Source organism: Rattus norvegicus, chromosome 12 (genome assembly GCF_036323735.1).
Source record: "Rattus norvegicus strain BN/NHsdMcwi chromosome 12, GRCr8, whole genome shotgun sequence".
NCBI classification, from domain to species: domain Eukaryota; kingdom Metazoa; phylum Chordata; class Mammalia; order Rodentia; family Muridae; genus Rattus; species Rattus norvegicus.
The window spans coordinates 46,320,670-46,337,380 of NC_086030.1; the positions used below are offsets into that span (position 1 = coordinate 46,320,670).

The window sequence follows — 16,711 nt, forward strand, 5'->3', positions numbered from 1 at the left end:
CCGAGAGCCCACGCCCTACTGACCATCCCTTACTCAGATGCTTAGGAAGGCTTCCAAAGGAAGGCAAGAGGGACAAGGGAGTCTCGATGAAAACTAATGAATCATCGGATGAGAAGAACATTTAAAGGTAAATGGATAGAAATAACATCTATTAGTAACAAAGACACCTTCATAATCAGGATGCAAATGCCACAATGGGATCGGTTCTACTTCTTCTAGATAGTCTCATGCTGATTTATCCCCATTAGGTATCCTGCAGTAATGTCATGTTTTGAGGTAAGCACTCTTCCCTCCATCTGCCCAAACATCCATCCTTCTACTCAATGTTTTATGCATTCATTTAAGGAAAATTTAATGAGCTATTTCTGTGTAGAGGAGGATCTGGAGAGGAAAGACAGCCTGTACCTTCGAGTTGAGAAGTGAGACAAAAGTCACTATTTGCAGTCAAGCATGATGGGCAGGACATGGAAGGCTGCTGTAGAAACAGCAGAGGGACAGCAGCTGACTCTGAAAGGCGGTGTTAGGGAGCACCGGCTGCTCCTGCAGAGGACCTAAGCTCAGTTCCCCACACCCACACTGCAGCTCATCGCCACCTGTGAATCCAGCTCCATGTGATCTGACTAGTGTCCTCCACTGACCTTGGGGGACACAGAACAATACAAAGAGCAACGAGCTTCCCTGGGGACACTGATAGATACCAGGGCAGGCAGGGCAAGCCCAGTGAGATGGACTTAGGCAGAAGGGCAAAGCAAGAGACTTGAGTCTCAGGATATCTGATGCTCTCTTGTGGCCACTGTGGGTTACTGCAAATGTACGACATACATACACATAAATAATAATAAAAAATCATAAAGAGTCAAATCAGATGGTAAAGAAGCTAGAGACAGAGCACAGGATTTTGCGTGCACCTGGTATGCACCAGGCCCTGGTCAAGTTTGATTTTTTTTTCAGTCAGGGAAAGTGAGGTGTCCAAGAGGTGTGGAAGCAAGCAAGACCACTGCAGGGACGAAGCCATGCCGGGACCATGCCAAGTGAGTGAGGGACGTTTGTTTGCTGTCCTCACAGGGCTATCTATGGGAGTTGACAACAGCGGCAGCGGGGAAGGAACTTCAGAAAAGGTGACACCCAAGTCCCAGCTCACCAGAGCAAAGAGAAGAAGGAATTGCAAAAGATTTAACCAACAATACTTGTGGCTAATTTGAACAGGGCCAGGGAACAAGGGACAGCAGAGTTAATGCCTGTGGTACTTCCAAACGGACACCTCCCAGGAAGCGAGGTCAGTGGTCCCAGCGGACAGGAGGAAGAGAGGAGCCTGTGTGAAGGACACGATAGACAATTCAGCACTAACATACTAACATGCTGAACTTCCCCCATGGGACACACTTCAGCGTGGAGGTCTACAGTCTTCTGTAGCAAAGGCTCAGAAGCTCAAGAGAAAGGCCCTGTCACCAATCTAGACCTGGCAGTCTTAAAATGCTAGAGACAGCTAAAGCCAGCAGTCCAAGGTCCTCGAGTGACTGTAGCCAAGACGATGTTGCCCTAGAAAACACTAAACTACCAGGGTCACTCAGGGCAGCTCCCCAAGAACCTCTGCTCTACAGATAAGCAAACCACCTCGAAGACATCAGACAACTATGCAAAATACTACACAGCTTAAAAAAAATACAAAATAAAAAGATGGCAGGGCTGGCGTTCGAACCCAGGAAGTATGGTGGGAGTTCGTGTTTGCAAACATGAAGTCTTACTGTTTGTCTCATTAAAATGCCAGCTGTCAGAGCAGGCTGGGACTCTACCAGCCCGAGAATTCCCCAGATGTCCTTTGGCAAAACCAGGAGGCACGGGTGAGAGTGAGTCAAGGAGAAATCAGGTAGCTGAATGCCGGGCACTTAGAAGCCCCGAGGGAACCATAGAGTTACCACCATACACAGAGGCTATGGAGCTCAGGGCCCTTTAAGGCAGAGCAGACTTGAGGTTGAGGCCTCTGCCCCGAATCTCAGCACCAGCATGTCAGCCAGAGAACATGGCCTGGCCTTGTTCTATTTACAGCTAAACTCCAAAACTCCCAGGGAGAATACAGAGCCCTGAGCCTCTTATGAAACATTTCAAGTTTCTCCTACCACCCTGGGGTTGGGGGGGAAGCAGTCAACTATTCAAGAAAGAACCACCACCACCAAGCTTCCCTGACGACTCTGGTCTCCCAGGTGAACTACTGCACAGCGCAAGCTCAGTAAGATGGACAGGCAGACAGATGGATGGACAGACAGACATGGAAAGGAAAGACAGAGACAGCTGCTGTGCTCAGGCTGAGAGCATCTGTTGGATTATTTGCACCAAGGCTCTTAAGGCTGACATTACTGGGTGATCCTAGTGAGACCAATTCTCACACTGCAGGGAGGACCTCAGTCACACAGAGTGCCTGTTTAAACATCGAGGGAAGGAAAGAAGGAAGGAAGGAAACTTTAAAAACTGACTACAAGTTTCCCTTCCAAATTCCATTTTTAATATTTAGCATTTAATATTTTTAATATATATGCTCTGTGGCTCACGCCTGTGGTAGCCCTCGTGGGGCTGAGGTAGGGTCAGCACTGTCTCAGAGAACTTGCAGTAAAAAGCTGATGCTGCCTGGGAGGGCATTGTAAGAGGCTCTGGGTGATGCTGATGCAGGGACCCAGACCTTGACAGCCCCTGGAAGCGGGATTATGCTGTCTATGGAGCCCACATCTGTAGCCATATTTCTTCTCCACCGCAGTCTCTTCCTTAAGAAAGAGAATACGCTCTTCTACAAACCCCATGATAAACCCGTGCGTCTGCAGTGCACGAGTCACTTCACGCCTGCCTGGGTGTCTGACTTGAAAGAATGGCTTTCCAGTCTTGTTAGTTTGGGGTCAGCTCGATGGATACGCCCCCAAGGTCAGGAATACTCATCTGACGTTAGCACGGTAAACCCTGACTACTAACTGGCACACAGTAGGTACTTAACAAATCCACCCTGGGCGGCTGCATCTAACTTCCTGACTTTGATGAAACTCAGCACCGTCCCTCGCTGTATTCCCCTCTGAAAAGCATGGCTTTGCCCAGGTTCCCTCCATCAAGCAAACGTTTGCCTGGCTGTCTTTTAATTTCCTGTCATTAGGATGCCTCTGCCTCAGTTGTAGGTCTGTAGCCAGGCCCTTGCTGTAGTACATCTCATGGTCCTCATTAACCTGCCAACTCATAACTGTCAGACAGATGCATCAATCCGCATGGCCCCCGAATAGCCTTAAAAGGGAGACACATCACCACGGACACTTACCAGATGAGACTGAAGCGTGGATTTAGTAGTTATGAGCATAAAGCTACAGGGCCAACATGAGGGCTCAACAGGTTAAAGGGCTTGCAGCCAAGCCTGAACAACCCGAGTTTGACCTCCAGAGCCTAATGGTAGGAGAAAACCAAACACCCGAACGTTGTCCTCTGACTGCCACAGGCATGCTGTGGTGTGTGTAAATATGCATTTGCATACATATAACACTATTTTCTAAAAGTAATGAATAGAGGTGAATTCAAACCCAAAACCATGTGGCCCAGTCTCTATTCTTAGTCACCATGCACAAGGCCTCCACTGTGTGCTGGCTTACCCTTGGAAGATGGCTGGCTCCAGGACTGGATTACCCACCCCCTCCTCCCACCAAACCTCTCCAGGGACCACCCCTCGCCCTCACCTCTCTCAACCTTGTCTCCAGCTCCAGCAGCCGATTCTTGTCACTGTGATCTTGGTGGCTGATCTTCTCTAGTTGCTCTTCCAGTTTTCGGTTCTGGGCCTCCAGCTTCCCGGCCTGTGTCTCCAGGTAAAATTTCTGCTGCCTGAGTTCTGAGATCATCTCTTCCTGGGCCTTCCTGGTAGGGGTGGGGTGGGGGTATCCAAAGAGAATTACCAGAGGTAAACATGTTTCCTTGGGATAACAGACAGACATGGAGTGAGAAGGTACATCTTCAGTGAGTGGGCTGTAGGCATCCCAAGGTTAGCCCCACCCTGATAAGGAGCCTGGGACCTTTTCAGTCCCTCGTCTTGAATTAAGTAAGGTCAAGCAACAGATGCTACCATGTCAATTCTTTGGCAGACCTTTTCATTTTTCTCTTTTAAGCCTATTTACAGAGAAGCAAGAAGTCTCCTTTGAGTAGAGGTGCCCTCCTCAGAGATTATAACACATGCTCTGTGAAAGACAGCCATCAAGGAAAAGAATCTGGATCTTTATAGAATTCTGGGGGGTGGGGGGGACTCCATTCCACCAACTGCAACAAGTATCAAAGCCTAGACCCTGAGACCTCAGAGCAGCTCTTATCCAACTGGTTCACGTTAAGATGGGAATGTGTTCACAGATCTCTAAAGGGATGAACATTCCTGAGGAATGTAATCCTCTAGCAGGAAGAGGTATGAACCCGGCCATTCTTGCCGAGCCCCCACCCCCAGACATAGCTCCTTCCAGCAGAATACACAACAGAAAGCAGGGTGCACAGGAGTAGGTCACCTCCTGCAGACTAAGAGCAGCTCAGGATGGGGAAGAGGGGCAGCAGCTTCCCCCGAACCAAACTAACCAGCCTCATTAGCCTCAGGAAACTTCTCTTTTCTCTCTTTTTTTTTTTTGGAGCTGGGGACCGAACCCAGGGCCTTGCGCTTCCTAGGCAAGCGCTCTACCACTGAGCTAAATCTCCAACCCCAGGAAACTTCTCTGTGGTCTGTAGGTAGAGGCTTGAGGTACTTCAGAGTAACAGACTCAAAGGGGGGCTATGGAGGATTAAAAGCCTTCAGAGGACAGTAAACTACACAGGCGTGCACAGGAAGGCTGAGCCGATGCGTGCACGTGACAACCAGTTGGGAGGTCCATCAGACAGAAGGACAGACTTTCTGTGCCGGCGTAGGTGGCCAAGTGCGGGAAGTGCGCTTACATGTTCCTCTGGGTGAAGAGACTGCTGTTTGCCGCAAGCTTGTTGGCTTCTGACAGCTCCACAATCCTCTGCTCCAGGGATCTGATCTTGGAATCCATTGCGTTGATCATCTGAAACGGGAGACACCTTACACGTCAACAGTCACATGACAGAGGGGCTAAGGTCGGCCTTGGGAGCTGAACTGAAAATCTCCTTAGAAATCCACAGGTTGGCCAGAGGCAGTAGATGAGCCACCAGGCTGTGCCCTGAAGGTCACAGATGTCACTAGTGGCTTAGTGGATGGCCCTCAGTTCTTTTTCCAACTGAAACCAGGGTCTTCTCACTGAGCGGCCTGTGTCAAAAACACACAGCAGGGCCTCGGGGGAGGCCTCTCTACACCCCAGTGTCCTCTGTCTGTAACCTGGGCCTTAAGGAGCTTCCAACTTGAACACACAGGTACATATATAACATACAGGTACATATATAATGTATCCCTCTACATTCACGTTTTCCTAACTCGTTAAACAACAGGGGCTGAGGGTGAAGGAGGTTGGATGCTGGCTAAAGTACAAGGAGAACAGGACCCTCTCTTAGGGAAACTAGAGGACGAGGACAAGGACACCGAACCCAGCATCCTTGTTCGTGCAAGGCAAGCACTGAGCACTGAGCTAAACACCCAGTCCTTCTCTTGGGAATTCTGGGGCAGAGTGCCCCAGTGGGCGTCCAGGACAACACAGATTTACAAGCATCACAGACCAGTCCCATGCCCAGCAAGTTTAAGTTGGAAGGGAGAGAAACTAGAAAATTTAAAACAGCGACGTGGGTGACTGAGGGCGACCACTGGGCGCTGTCCAGAGGCATTCTGCAGCAGTCAGCTGTCTAGTTTCATAAATCTGCTACTGATCGTTTTTGTGGGACAGGAAGCTGTTTCCGAGGAAGCTTCCTGAAACCTGTAAACCTCACTTGCTGTCACGGGGAGATCGTGTTAACCATAAGCCCCTCCTGAGAAGGGGGCGTGGCAGGCCTTAATACCCACCGCCTTCTGCTCGCTGAGGATCTTGCCCTTCTCGTGGGCCTCCTCTTCGTGCCTCTGCATCATGGTCTCTAGGCTCTCCTTGTCGGCCAAGTCCTTCTTTATCTGATTGTCCAACACCTACGGAGACATTAAGATGTGAATATCCCAGGAAGCTACACTGGGGGAGCAGGGAGAGGAAGAAGAGAGGCAGCAGAGGAGGAAGAGAGGCAGCAGAGGAGGAAGAGAGGCAGGAGAGGAGGAAGAGAGGCAGGAGAGGACCAGAGCCTCCAGACTCCAAGAGAAGGTGAATCCCCAACAGAGGGGCAGGTGTAAGCGCGGCTGCCAAGGGACAAAACTTAGGAGACCATGAATGAGGGGCCTACTGTCAAGTCAGCCGCTCCAAAAACTAGTGTGTGTACGAGAGAGGGAGAAGGAGGAGAGAGACAGACACACACACACACACACACACACAGAGAGAGAGAGAGAGAGAGAGAGAGAGACAGACAGACAGACAGACAGACAGACAGTCAGACAGACAGACACAGAGAGAGAGAGACAGACAGACAGACAGACAGACAGACAGAGAGAGAGAGGAGTATATGTGTCAGCACCTAGTCCTGTAGAGTGAAGCGTGTTGCATTTGAGAACGTTACATTACCTGGGGGTGTATTTCTTAGCCAATACACCAGTAGTTTTCGGAACATGCCTTGCTCCTAATTTGTACAAAGTGAATTCTGGATGCTGACAGGCCATGCATCTCAGGAGGAGAGGAGCTGAAGGGCCAGGGTGAGTCTGGGTGACTGAGGCTGATGTTCCGACACAGCCAGGGATAAGAAGATACTGCCCAGCAGTGTGTGGGTGGGGAAGATAATATAAGGGAGGGGGAAAGGTGGCTCTTTTCCTCTGATGTAACCAGGATGAAAAGTCCCCGGAAAAAGACACTGTTCCCAGGAAGAGAGAAAGGCTGTGTTCTCCGGGCTCTCACTGCTACCGTGAGCACCTTCTATTCCTAAAGAGGGAAAATAACAGGGTAATGGTGTCACCAAACACCAGCTTGAACTAATGTTCCGTGAGGCACTTGGCCCTCCCAGTCGCCAAAACCCCAAGGGATGGAGAGGAAAGAAGATATTGAAGTCCCTTGAGCCTTTGACCAAGCCAGAGCCTATGCTCCTCCTCACAAAGAACTCGTTTTGCCTTTGCGAACGACACCCACTGCCATCCAGAACAAGAAGAGACTGGGAATAAAGCTATCAGAATTGGGGTCACAGATGGGATCTGAAATATGCCTTCCCCACAATGCCTATTGTGAGGGGCCCTTTTCAGTTTCTCGGGACATCATTGCTAAAAAAAGAGGCAGCCAGCAGGGAAGGGGTCCACAGAAGAAAGAACAGAACAAATTTCAAAGAAGGCTTTAAACTAGAACTGACTGGTGAGGGGAGAAAGAGCTAAAGCTCGTGGAGAGCGGAAGGTTGAGAGCAGGGTCACGAGGAGCGGAGCCTTCAGCGGGACGATGAAGTGACCGCTCTGTTGGATTTCTGAGGGTGGTTCTAAAATTACGAGCAAGAACACAGTGGATCCAGGGTACAACCAAAGCCATGGCAGAGACGGCCTTAGACAAGCTGGAACCAGAACATAATACAGAAAGGTTAACAAGCGGGTGTCTGTGTGGATCCCAGTAGAGAAGGCAGAGGAAATAGCTTTTGCTGAACATTCCCCAGGGTCTGACCGTCAAAGTTCTGTCTAGCCAGAGGGATAGAGGCCTCATAACACACACAAAGCCCAGTCTCGGGAGGCCTCCTTTTCTTCAGGGTGTGAATACAAAGGAAGGCGTGGTCAAGATGACTGTTCTAAAGCAGACCTGGGCCTTGGCATCGATGGGTCCCAGTAAGAGCTGCATGTGGCCCAGAAGGATCAAGCCTTCACCCAGAATGGAAGGATCTCAGCGTTGATAGGATCCGACCGGCAGGAAGAGGATCACAAAGATGGGGGTGGGGTAGAGATGTAAGACAGAACATGCCTTTGACAGGCACTTCCATATCCTCTTGCAAACCACACAGTAGATTCCACAGGGGTTGCCATCATCACGTCCTTGGGCTAGGAGACTACCATATAAAGTCTCACTCCAAACATGAAAGCCTGGAAGCCAGTACAAACCCCAAATTAAAACGTCTGGTCAGGGAAGAAATCACATAGGATATAATGACCAAAGTCATGTGCAAGGAGCAAGGCTCAGTTCTCAGGGGATGGGGGTGGGGGTGGGGGTGGGGGTGGGGAGGTTGACAAGAGAATTCAAATATTTCAGACCAAGCAGAGCTGATTCAAAGCTGTTCCTAACTGGAGACGCTTGCTGAATGAATGAACTTAAGCTTCAGGCTCCACAGCCTTAAAAAGCAACTGGAGAAGACAGAATCAATGCTTCCATTGATGATTTTCCAAAGAAGATGGGCAGCCTGACAGACAAGACGAAAGAGTACAGATGCGATGTGAGAGGGGGTGAAAAGCCAATCTTCAAAAACATCCATTAGGGCTGGAGAGATGGCTCAGTGGTTAGAGCACTGACTGCTCTTCCAGAGGTCCTGAGTTCACTTCCCAGCATCTACATGGTGGCTCACAACCATCTGTCATGGGATCTGATGCCCTCTTCTGGTGTGTCTGAAGACAGCCACAGTGTACTTATAACAAATAAATAAATCTTAAAAAAAGAAACAGCCATTATCAGACAGCAGTGCCTACTGCAGTTCTTGAACTGACAGACAGACGTGAAGATAAATACGTACAACTGAAAATCGTCTTTCATATCATCTTCCATAACTTAGTAAACTCGGGAGTGAGACAGACAGTGTCCTCCCAGAAATAAAACAAACCCCTGACATTAAAACCTCAGTAGACTGTGTTGGTCCACAGTTTAGACACAGTTAAGAGAGAGTTAGCAAAATGGAAGGCAAGGCAGTGGACATAGCACAGAGAGATGGAGGAAAGGGAAGCATGGGAGAGGGGATTCCAGGAGACCGAGCACAAGTCTACTCAAGTTCTCAAAGTGGCAAAAAAGGCAAGAGATGGAGAAATAACACTCGAAATATACCAAACACTAATTCCCTGGGTAGAGTGAAAATGTGCCGAAGGACTCCACACTTCATAAATTTCAAGCGGAATAGGCATCCCAACAGTCACAGAAAGACCTAGGAGGATTAGGCAGAGGAAAACACTAAGGGGGAAAAGCTTAGGTTAAGAAGGTAACAGTAAGACTTACACATGACTTCAAAATAAAAGTCTAAGACTTACACATGGTTTCAAAATAAAAGTCAAAGGACAGTGGAGGGACAGCCACAGAGCCCTGGAAAAACCAGTGAAGAATGTGGTGCCCCTAAGAATGAGGCTGTGTGAATGTGAGTGTGAGTACAGAGGGAGTTGGGGGAAAGCAGGGGTGAAAAATGACCAGAATGCATTGCAAGTATCAAATTCTCAGATAATGTTTAAAAAAAATTGTGAGGGAGGTGGGGGAAATTATACATACAACAAATTCACTGACCTAAAATGCACGTTCACAAAGGAAATATGTAACAGAAGAGTGGAAGAAAGACTCTGAGAGGGAGAAGAGAACCAACAAGGAGGGACAGACGCAAGAGAGGGTAGCATCAGAGATGTGAACCAAGTAAGAGATGGATGTATAAAAAAATGTCGTAACAGATGTCAGTGTTTTGTACCATAAATACATGCCATTTCTAAAGACTGAGCCTAAGGAACTGTACAGATGGCCCCGTGGTTAAGAGTGCCAGGACCTGAGGTGGATTCCCAGCACGAGTCAGCTCACAATCACCGGTAACTCCGGCTCCAGGGGATTCAGTGCCCTCTTCTGGCCTCCCCGGGCACTGCACTCACATGCACATGCCAAACTCACATACGTGTGTGTGTGTGTGTGTGTGTGTGTGTGTGTGTGTGTGTGTGTGTGTTGTGTGTAGGTAAGAAAATAGGCAAAACTTGAAAGTGAGGGTAAAACAAGCACATTTTCAAAACAACCCCAGATCTTCACACAAAATTAAGTTCCTAAGGACGTACTTTAAACAAAGGAAGGGGTACCTGACCAATTCAGAGATGTGGAAAGAACATGAAAAGCCAAGAATCTGGAATGTGGTAAACAAAGCCAAATCTAAACAAATCATGCCCTGAATCACAGTGGTTTAAAAACTAACTTCAAAATAAAAGAGAGGGGGGGGGGGAGGGAGAGGGAGGAGAGACGGATCCACAATATAGAACGAAGGATAGTTTAAGCTCCGGACTTGACAGTCTTATGTCGAGCAGTAAGTCCAGCTGCCATGCTGGTCGGCCCTTTGCTCTAGCAAGTGCCAAGCCCGGAAGCCCAGGGTGGCAGAGAAGCTGCACGTGAGCTGTGCAGGGAGGTCAGACGACACTGAGGGGTGGATTTACTTTGATCTTTTCCTCATAGTGCTGTTCCTTCTGCTTCAGGTGTACTTCTAGGTGTTGAGCTGAGACCTGAGCCTCCCGATGCTTCTCCTCCAGCTCCTGAATACAAAAGAGCAGTCAGTCAGGCATGATGGGTCGGGGAAGGGTGCCAACCCAAGCATGAGACACTCACAGGGGAATGCGACTCCATAGACACTGCAGGTGACAGGAAGCCGCTGTTCCTGCAACACTAGACTAAGGCTCTTGGGAAGGAAAGCAGCGCCACCGTGTGGTCCTGGCTCTCCCAACTCCAAGAGTGCGTGCAGACAGACACAGACACACACAGACACAGACACAGACACACACACACACACACACACACACACACACACACACACACACACATGCACACTCAGCCGGTAGGCTGTGAGGCTGGGACTGGAGATGCATTGGTGTGACAGGTCAGGACAGAGGCAGCAGCTTGACTTCACACAGAAATAAAGGTAACAAACGGCACAAAGACCCTGACCACTGTCCTAAGCCTCCGGCTATTTACGGTGCTGAGGTTCATCAGCCTTGAATAAGAAAAGGGGTTTTGGTTTATTATGGAGATAAGCAGTACTGGGGGTCTTCCCCGTTCATTAAGCATTGCTCAAGAACCCTCACCAAAGGGGAAAGCGACTACGATTAGCAAGTATGAAAGGTTAGCGTAAATGGCTGGAATGTGGGCATGTGAACACTGGACATGAGCACGTGATTCAATTTTTATGCGAAACAATGCGAACGGGAACATGGGCAGTGACCTCGGAAACGCCTTCCTACACGCGTGAGGAGGAGAGAAGCTGGGGTTACGTGAACAGCTAGAGCTGAAGGCTCTCTTGCTATTTTTGTCTTTAAACAAAAGTGGGATTCATTTGAAAAGTACAGCAATTCATTCGTCCGTGTGGTAGAAACTGGCCCTTTACGAAAGGCGGCATCCAACGAGATGTAGGCACCCAAACCACAGACACAGAATCTGGGCCCACTGTAATTTCTCACACCAGAGGTCACAGGAGGTCAGTATCCCCAAGTTCTCTTCTTTCACACTATTTGAACTTTTCCTGTGAAGTGGAAACAGTGATGGAGAATTCTAAATGAGGAAATTATGTGGGATATGTCCACAAAACAGGGGGTGGGGGAGCTTATGAGAGTCACGTGCTCACAAAAAAATGTTACAGCCTGAAGCTTCGGAAACCACAGTCCTGCAGGCTCAAGCTCGGCGTTTAAATGTTTGGTCTTAGGAGCAGGTGCACAAAGCCCAGTGCAGTCCACCAGATGTGCTCTCCGGAAATTGGACATAAACAGGAGTCTAATTAATAAAAACATTTTACGGGCTTTGAGCATGTTCACTAAAGGACCTGAGGCAAAGACTCCTTTGATTGATTGAGGGCCCCGCTAACACATTTTGAAATTCCTTATTGGAAGAGCAAGCACATTTGGGACCTGTCGCAGTGTCTCTGTCCTGGGACAGTGTGAAGGACCATTCTTGGCCCACGTCCCCTATGCTCTGCAGCCTGAGAACAAGGCCCTTGAGCGAGAGGCACATTCTGTTAAAACAAGGGCACAGACAGCCATGCACAGAGGCACTTGGGCAGGCTGACGAGGTATATTCGGATAAAGAAATTTTGCTTTTCTGGTTGGTTACAAGTCACCTGCTAATCATCCTTTCATGGGTTCAGTCCTCACACAGTGGCACAGAAAAGGGGATAGAAACCTACAAACTGGTTCAAGGGAAAGCCCACCACTCAGACAGCTGGGCCTGACAACCACAGGGACGGTTTCTACAATGCAGGGTCGGGTCACTCACACCTCACTACTGGGTGGTTTTTGTCTTTGTTGTTGTTGTTATTATTTTTTAATGTATCTTTTTTCTATAAGTATTAGAGCAGCTCTTCCTGCTCACTGCTACATTTCCAGCTCCTGGAACAGGACCTGGCGCATAGTAGAAGCTCATTAAATATTTGTTGAATGAATGAATGAACACATCACCATTAAGTAAAGAAACACTCTGGAACCACGAAAGAGTTAAACCTTTTGTTAGTCGCTTGTTAACCAGGTAAAGGGTAACAGTGTCAGCATTTGTCTTTCTCACAGTAAAACTCACATGCTTAACAACAGCGGAAAAGATTTTTGAAGACAGAACAAGAGATCGGAAGAGAAGAGACAACCACATTTGCCTTTGTGTGCGGACACACACACATACGCACATAAATATAAAGACTGGATGGCAAAGGGAAACAATTTAACTAATTCCTCTCTTAGGAATTTGCTCAAGAACAACCTTAACATTTGTGAAGAGACACAGAGTCATCTATGAGGTGTAAATACTGTGCAAACCTGTAAGTCAGCCGTCCCTGAGGCCATACGCCCATGGGTATCCCACTTCCCAGAAGTGACACCCCCATCTCCTTCTGTGGGGACAACAGGGGAATTGTGCTTGACTTACAAACCACCCCTGAGCCTCTCAAACATGACATCAAACTTCTGACTTTGGGAGCAAAGCTCGAAGGCAGTCCTTTACCCTGTGTTGGGGACATAAGCTAACGCTTCTGCCAACATTCCCTTCATTCAGTTAATTTGGTCATCAGTGCCAAAGACAGACTGAATGACAGCAGCCCTGAGAAGAGAAGCTCCAGCTGAGACCATGAGGTAAGGGCACAGCCTCCGTCAGCAGCAGCACAGCGCCTGAGACAGATACTGCCCTGAGGAAAACAGCCCGTGTGGCTCACTTCTTTCGTTTTTGAGAGTGAGAATCAGGGTTTGGGCTGTAGATGTCTAAAGTCCCAAAAGCTTTCTGCACTGGTTTTGCCAAGTTACCAGCCAAGCAAAACTCTGCTGAGAGGAGGGCGTGACAAAGGCCCGGTTCTGTTTTTTAAGATGCCGGGCAAGAGCAGACTGAGAAACTGCAGTGGTTCTGTCACTGGTGCTAAGCTGTACAGGCCTGGCTCATCCACACCACTCCACAGGTGTCTCTGACACCACTGCTCTCCATCCACCTACTCGGTGACACCCCCACGGGATGGCGTGCGAGCCTTCTTGCCCCCTTCCCTGTGAGACCTGTAACCTCTTAGCTTTGCACTTTGCATCCTTGGTTCCTGCTCACCAGAATTTTATCAGCCATCTGCTGGATCTGTTCGGACTTTGTCTGGATGTCATCCTTCAGTCTGTTCTCTCTACGCTCCATGGTCTCTAGTCTCTTTACCTTGTTCTCCAGGGAGTGGCGGCGTTCCTGTGGGTCGTGAATCAATCAGAGAGTTTTAATGGAGCAACCGCTGTGGGCATAGCACCTGCACCAAGGGACAGAGCCCTCAAGAGGCGGACACGCGAGTCAGGAAGGGAAAATCCTGGGCACCTGATGCAACGGCGAAGGCGACCGCTCTAGAATTCGGGTGCTCAGCTGTGCGGATTACAAGAGTGCATTCATTCATTCAAATATTTACCAAGCACCTACTATCTGCAAAGTACCACACTAGGCACCGTGTGGAATACAGAGGAAGACGACACACTGCCCTTGGAAAAGACATGACAAACCACAAATAAGCACACACGGTAGGAGTGGGGGACACAAGGGGGACATTTAGCTGCACAGTTTAGGTGTTGGTAATGGGGATGGGCTCAGGCGAGACATCGCAGGGTGGCTTGGAGTGAGGAGGGGTAGGGAATAGGGTGCAGGAGGCCATTCATACACACAACAGTCACGCACATAAAGGGAGCTCAGGGGAAACAGGCTTTGTCAGAACCCAACAGGAGCTCTAAGGAAAGCCTAGACGGACCGCTGTGTAGGGTGGGGAAGATCGAGAGAAAAGCAGTCAGCAACTGGGGGGGTCAAATGGCTGCCCCATAGAGCTCAGGGTACATCTAATACAGAGACACCCTTAAAAGACTTGGGTGGGACAGGAGTACTTGGGGGTCCATGAATCTTACACTATGTGAGTTAGGCTGGGAGGAAGAAAGATCTGGAGCTGCTGGAGATCAAGAAGCTACTTCGTCGGAGAGGGAAAGGGGTCCAGCCCATGAGGAAGATACAGAAACTGAGGACAAGGAAGAGAGTCAGCTCTCTTATGTTTACAGGGCTCCACAATTCACTAACAGCAACAGAGGCAAGAGGATGACACCAAGTTTTCAAGGCTGGGGCAGCCACCAGAAGAACAGCGGGGGGCTCGACCGCCATAGAGAAACTAAAGGAAGGTAGTTTCCGGGGACAGTATTGGGGCCACTCTGAACTTGAGACACTGTTCACACACATACTCGGGATTTCAGGACCACAACGGGAAACACAGGAAGGTGGGTGAGGTCAGACCCCAGACAGCCACGTACAGGCCGGGTCACATGCACACTGCGGTGGGGAAGTGGGAAGACCCAGGGACAGACAGGACAGTGAAACTGAATGTGTTACAATCCACTGTGTGAAACAGACACGGAGGGAGGGTGGCAGAGAGGCAGAGACGGCTAGAGACATCTCACCCCATACTCCTATTTGTCTGCACTGTTTAAGTCTGACAGTGAAAAGCAGGTCGTGTTTTCAGTATAATTATATAAATGATTTCAACAACAACAACAACAACAACAACAAAAGAATCTCATGGGGACAGGGCCCAGAACACAGGCCCAGAGTCACTGCCACAGGAAACAGGTGAAGTCGAGGAGACCAGATGGGTTAGATCCGCATTGTGTTAGAAACAGCAAAAAAAAGGGAGAAGACAAAACCTTGGAGCAGCAGCCAGAGAGCCTAGAGAAAATACAAAGTCACCGGATTGCTCCGGAGGCCAGAGGGAAACGGGCTGGACAACACATCCATCTATCAGCCGTCGCCTTGGAGCTGCGGAGACAGGCTTCCAGGCCTGCCGCCTGCACAGGGATCTTCAGAGGGAAGGAGGTCAGACAGGAGCAGGTTCTTTACCTTGGAACAACCAGGGTCAAGCTCAGGTGAGGCTGAGGGGGGGCCCCCCCGCTCACCTCAGCTTCCACCAGTTTCTTTTTGATGCCTTCGGAAGAATCTTCCCTGTTGTGCAGCTTCTCCAGCTCCCTCTCAGCTCGCTCCTTTGCCTGCCGGATGTTCTGCAGGAGCTCTGTGGCCTCGGTGCTGGCTTTTACAGCCTGACGGGAGAGAGGGGGGGCAGAACACAGATGTCTACGTGTGTTTACACAGGAGAAGAAAAGACAAAAACACAGAAAAAGCGGGAGACGCCGACCACATGGGATCCGGTTTCCAGCATTCATTTATTGCATGTTTTGTCTGTTGGGTGCGCTGTTTTCCAATCTCGCTGAATTTGGAACTAGTCTCATAGTTACCAATGATGTGCTTCCCTTTCTCAGGGTGACCAAAAAGTCCTTTGTCTATCCAGAGTAATGATAAACACAGGAGCAAAGGAAAGGTGTCAAAGAGCTGGCATACCCAGAGTTAACCTACTTCCTGACTGTTCTTCCTGTGGGGAATGTGGAAACCACCACAGTAAGAGAGTAAGGTTAAGACTCGAGCTAGGATATGACCTATGACCCTTCAAAGGCTGTAACGGCCTTGGTGTCTGTGGCAAGCGACGACACAGACAGAAGGAGAAGAGGCTAAGCCTCTTATTTTTGTCATTTATTAACTTTTATTGTGGTCTAACCTGCACTACAGCTTTTTACAGTACTGTGGGCAGCATACGAATTTATGAGACAAATCACAATGATCCTGTGTAATATGTTCATGGCACATAGGAAGACACATACACAGCACCTCATACATATTGTTTGAACTGAGATTTTAACAAGTGCAGTCAGTTAGCTGGTACAGGCCTGTGTTGGCAGGCAGCATCTAGGAGGAAGATAATAGACTTGGTGCCAGCCTGGGCTTACATAGCAAGACTCTGGTAAAATAAGAAAGTGGAAACAACAATAAAACATTGAGAGTCTGAGACCTGCCATGTGCCCCATGGGGGACAGTGAACCCTGAAACATGGCAAAGTGGGATTTTTTTTTGTTTTGTTTTGAGAAATGCATTGACGGGGGCTTGACTTTCAGTGGCGAATGGTTAAGAACTTCCCAGGGACGTGATGTCCAGGTACGTGGACAGACGGAGCTGCCACACCATTGCTCTGGTTTCAGAGTACTTTTCAAAAGGAAGCCAAAGCTGCCCTTGTTCAGCCCCGCACAGGTGACTTGATGCAGAAACCAGGTCGGCCACGACCCCTCCACCCCCTTGCTGGGGGAGATGTGACTGAGATGCTAATGGCCTGATCACGTCACAGCTGAATATATACCTCAAACCCCACTTTGCACACTGTAAGTATAAGGGGTTTACATTTTTACTTATTTTTACTTTCTGTGCGTTGGTGTTCTGCCTGCATGTGAGGGCACCATAGCTTGCAG

General features: G+C 49.0%; 1 protein-coding gene across 26 annotated transcripts in view; it reads right to left on the reverse strand.

The window, feature by feature from the left end:
* The window catches only part of Cit (citron rho-interacting serine/threonine kinase), a 161,762-nt gene that overhangs the window by 56,789 nt on the left and 88,262 nt on the right, over positions 1-16,711 (reverse strand). For 21 of the 26 annotated variants that reach the window (XM_006249472.5, XM_006249471.5, XM_006249469.5 and 18 more), the window contains 6 exons: positions 15,317-15,457; positions 13,464-13,589; positions 10,346-10,441; positions 5,942-6,058; positions 4,927-5,036; positions 3,702-3,876 (listed from right to left, as the gene is read on the reverse strand). In XM_006249472.5, coding sequence (XP_006249534.1) covers positions 3,702-3,876; positions 4,927-5,036; positions 5,942-6,058; positions 10,346-10,441; positions 13,464-13,589; positions 15,317-15,457 — 765 coding nt within the window. Of the gene's footprint in view, positions 1-3,701; positions 3,877-4,926; positions 5,037-5,941; positions 6,059-6,578; positions 8,036-10,345; positions 10,442-13,463; positions 13,590-15,316; positions 15,458-16,711 lie in introns of those variants that run through there. The other 5 variants (XM_039089826.2, XM_039089825.2, XM_039089824.2 and 2 more) reach the window with 2 other exon arrangements.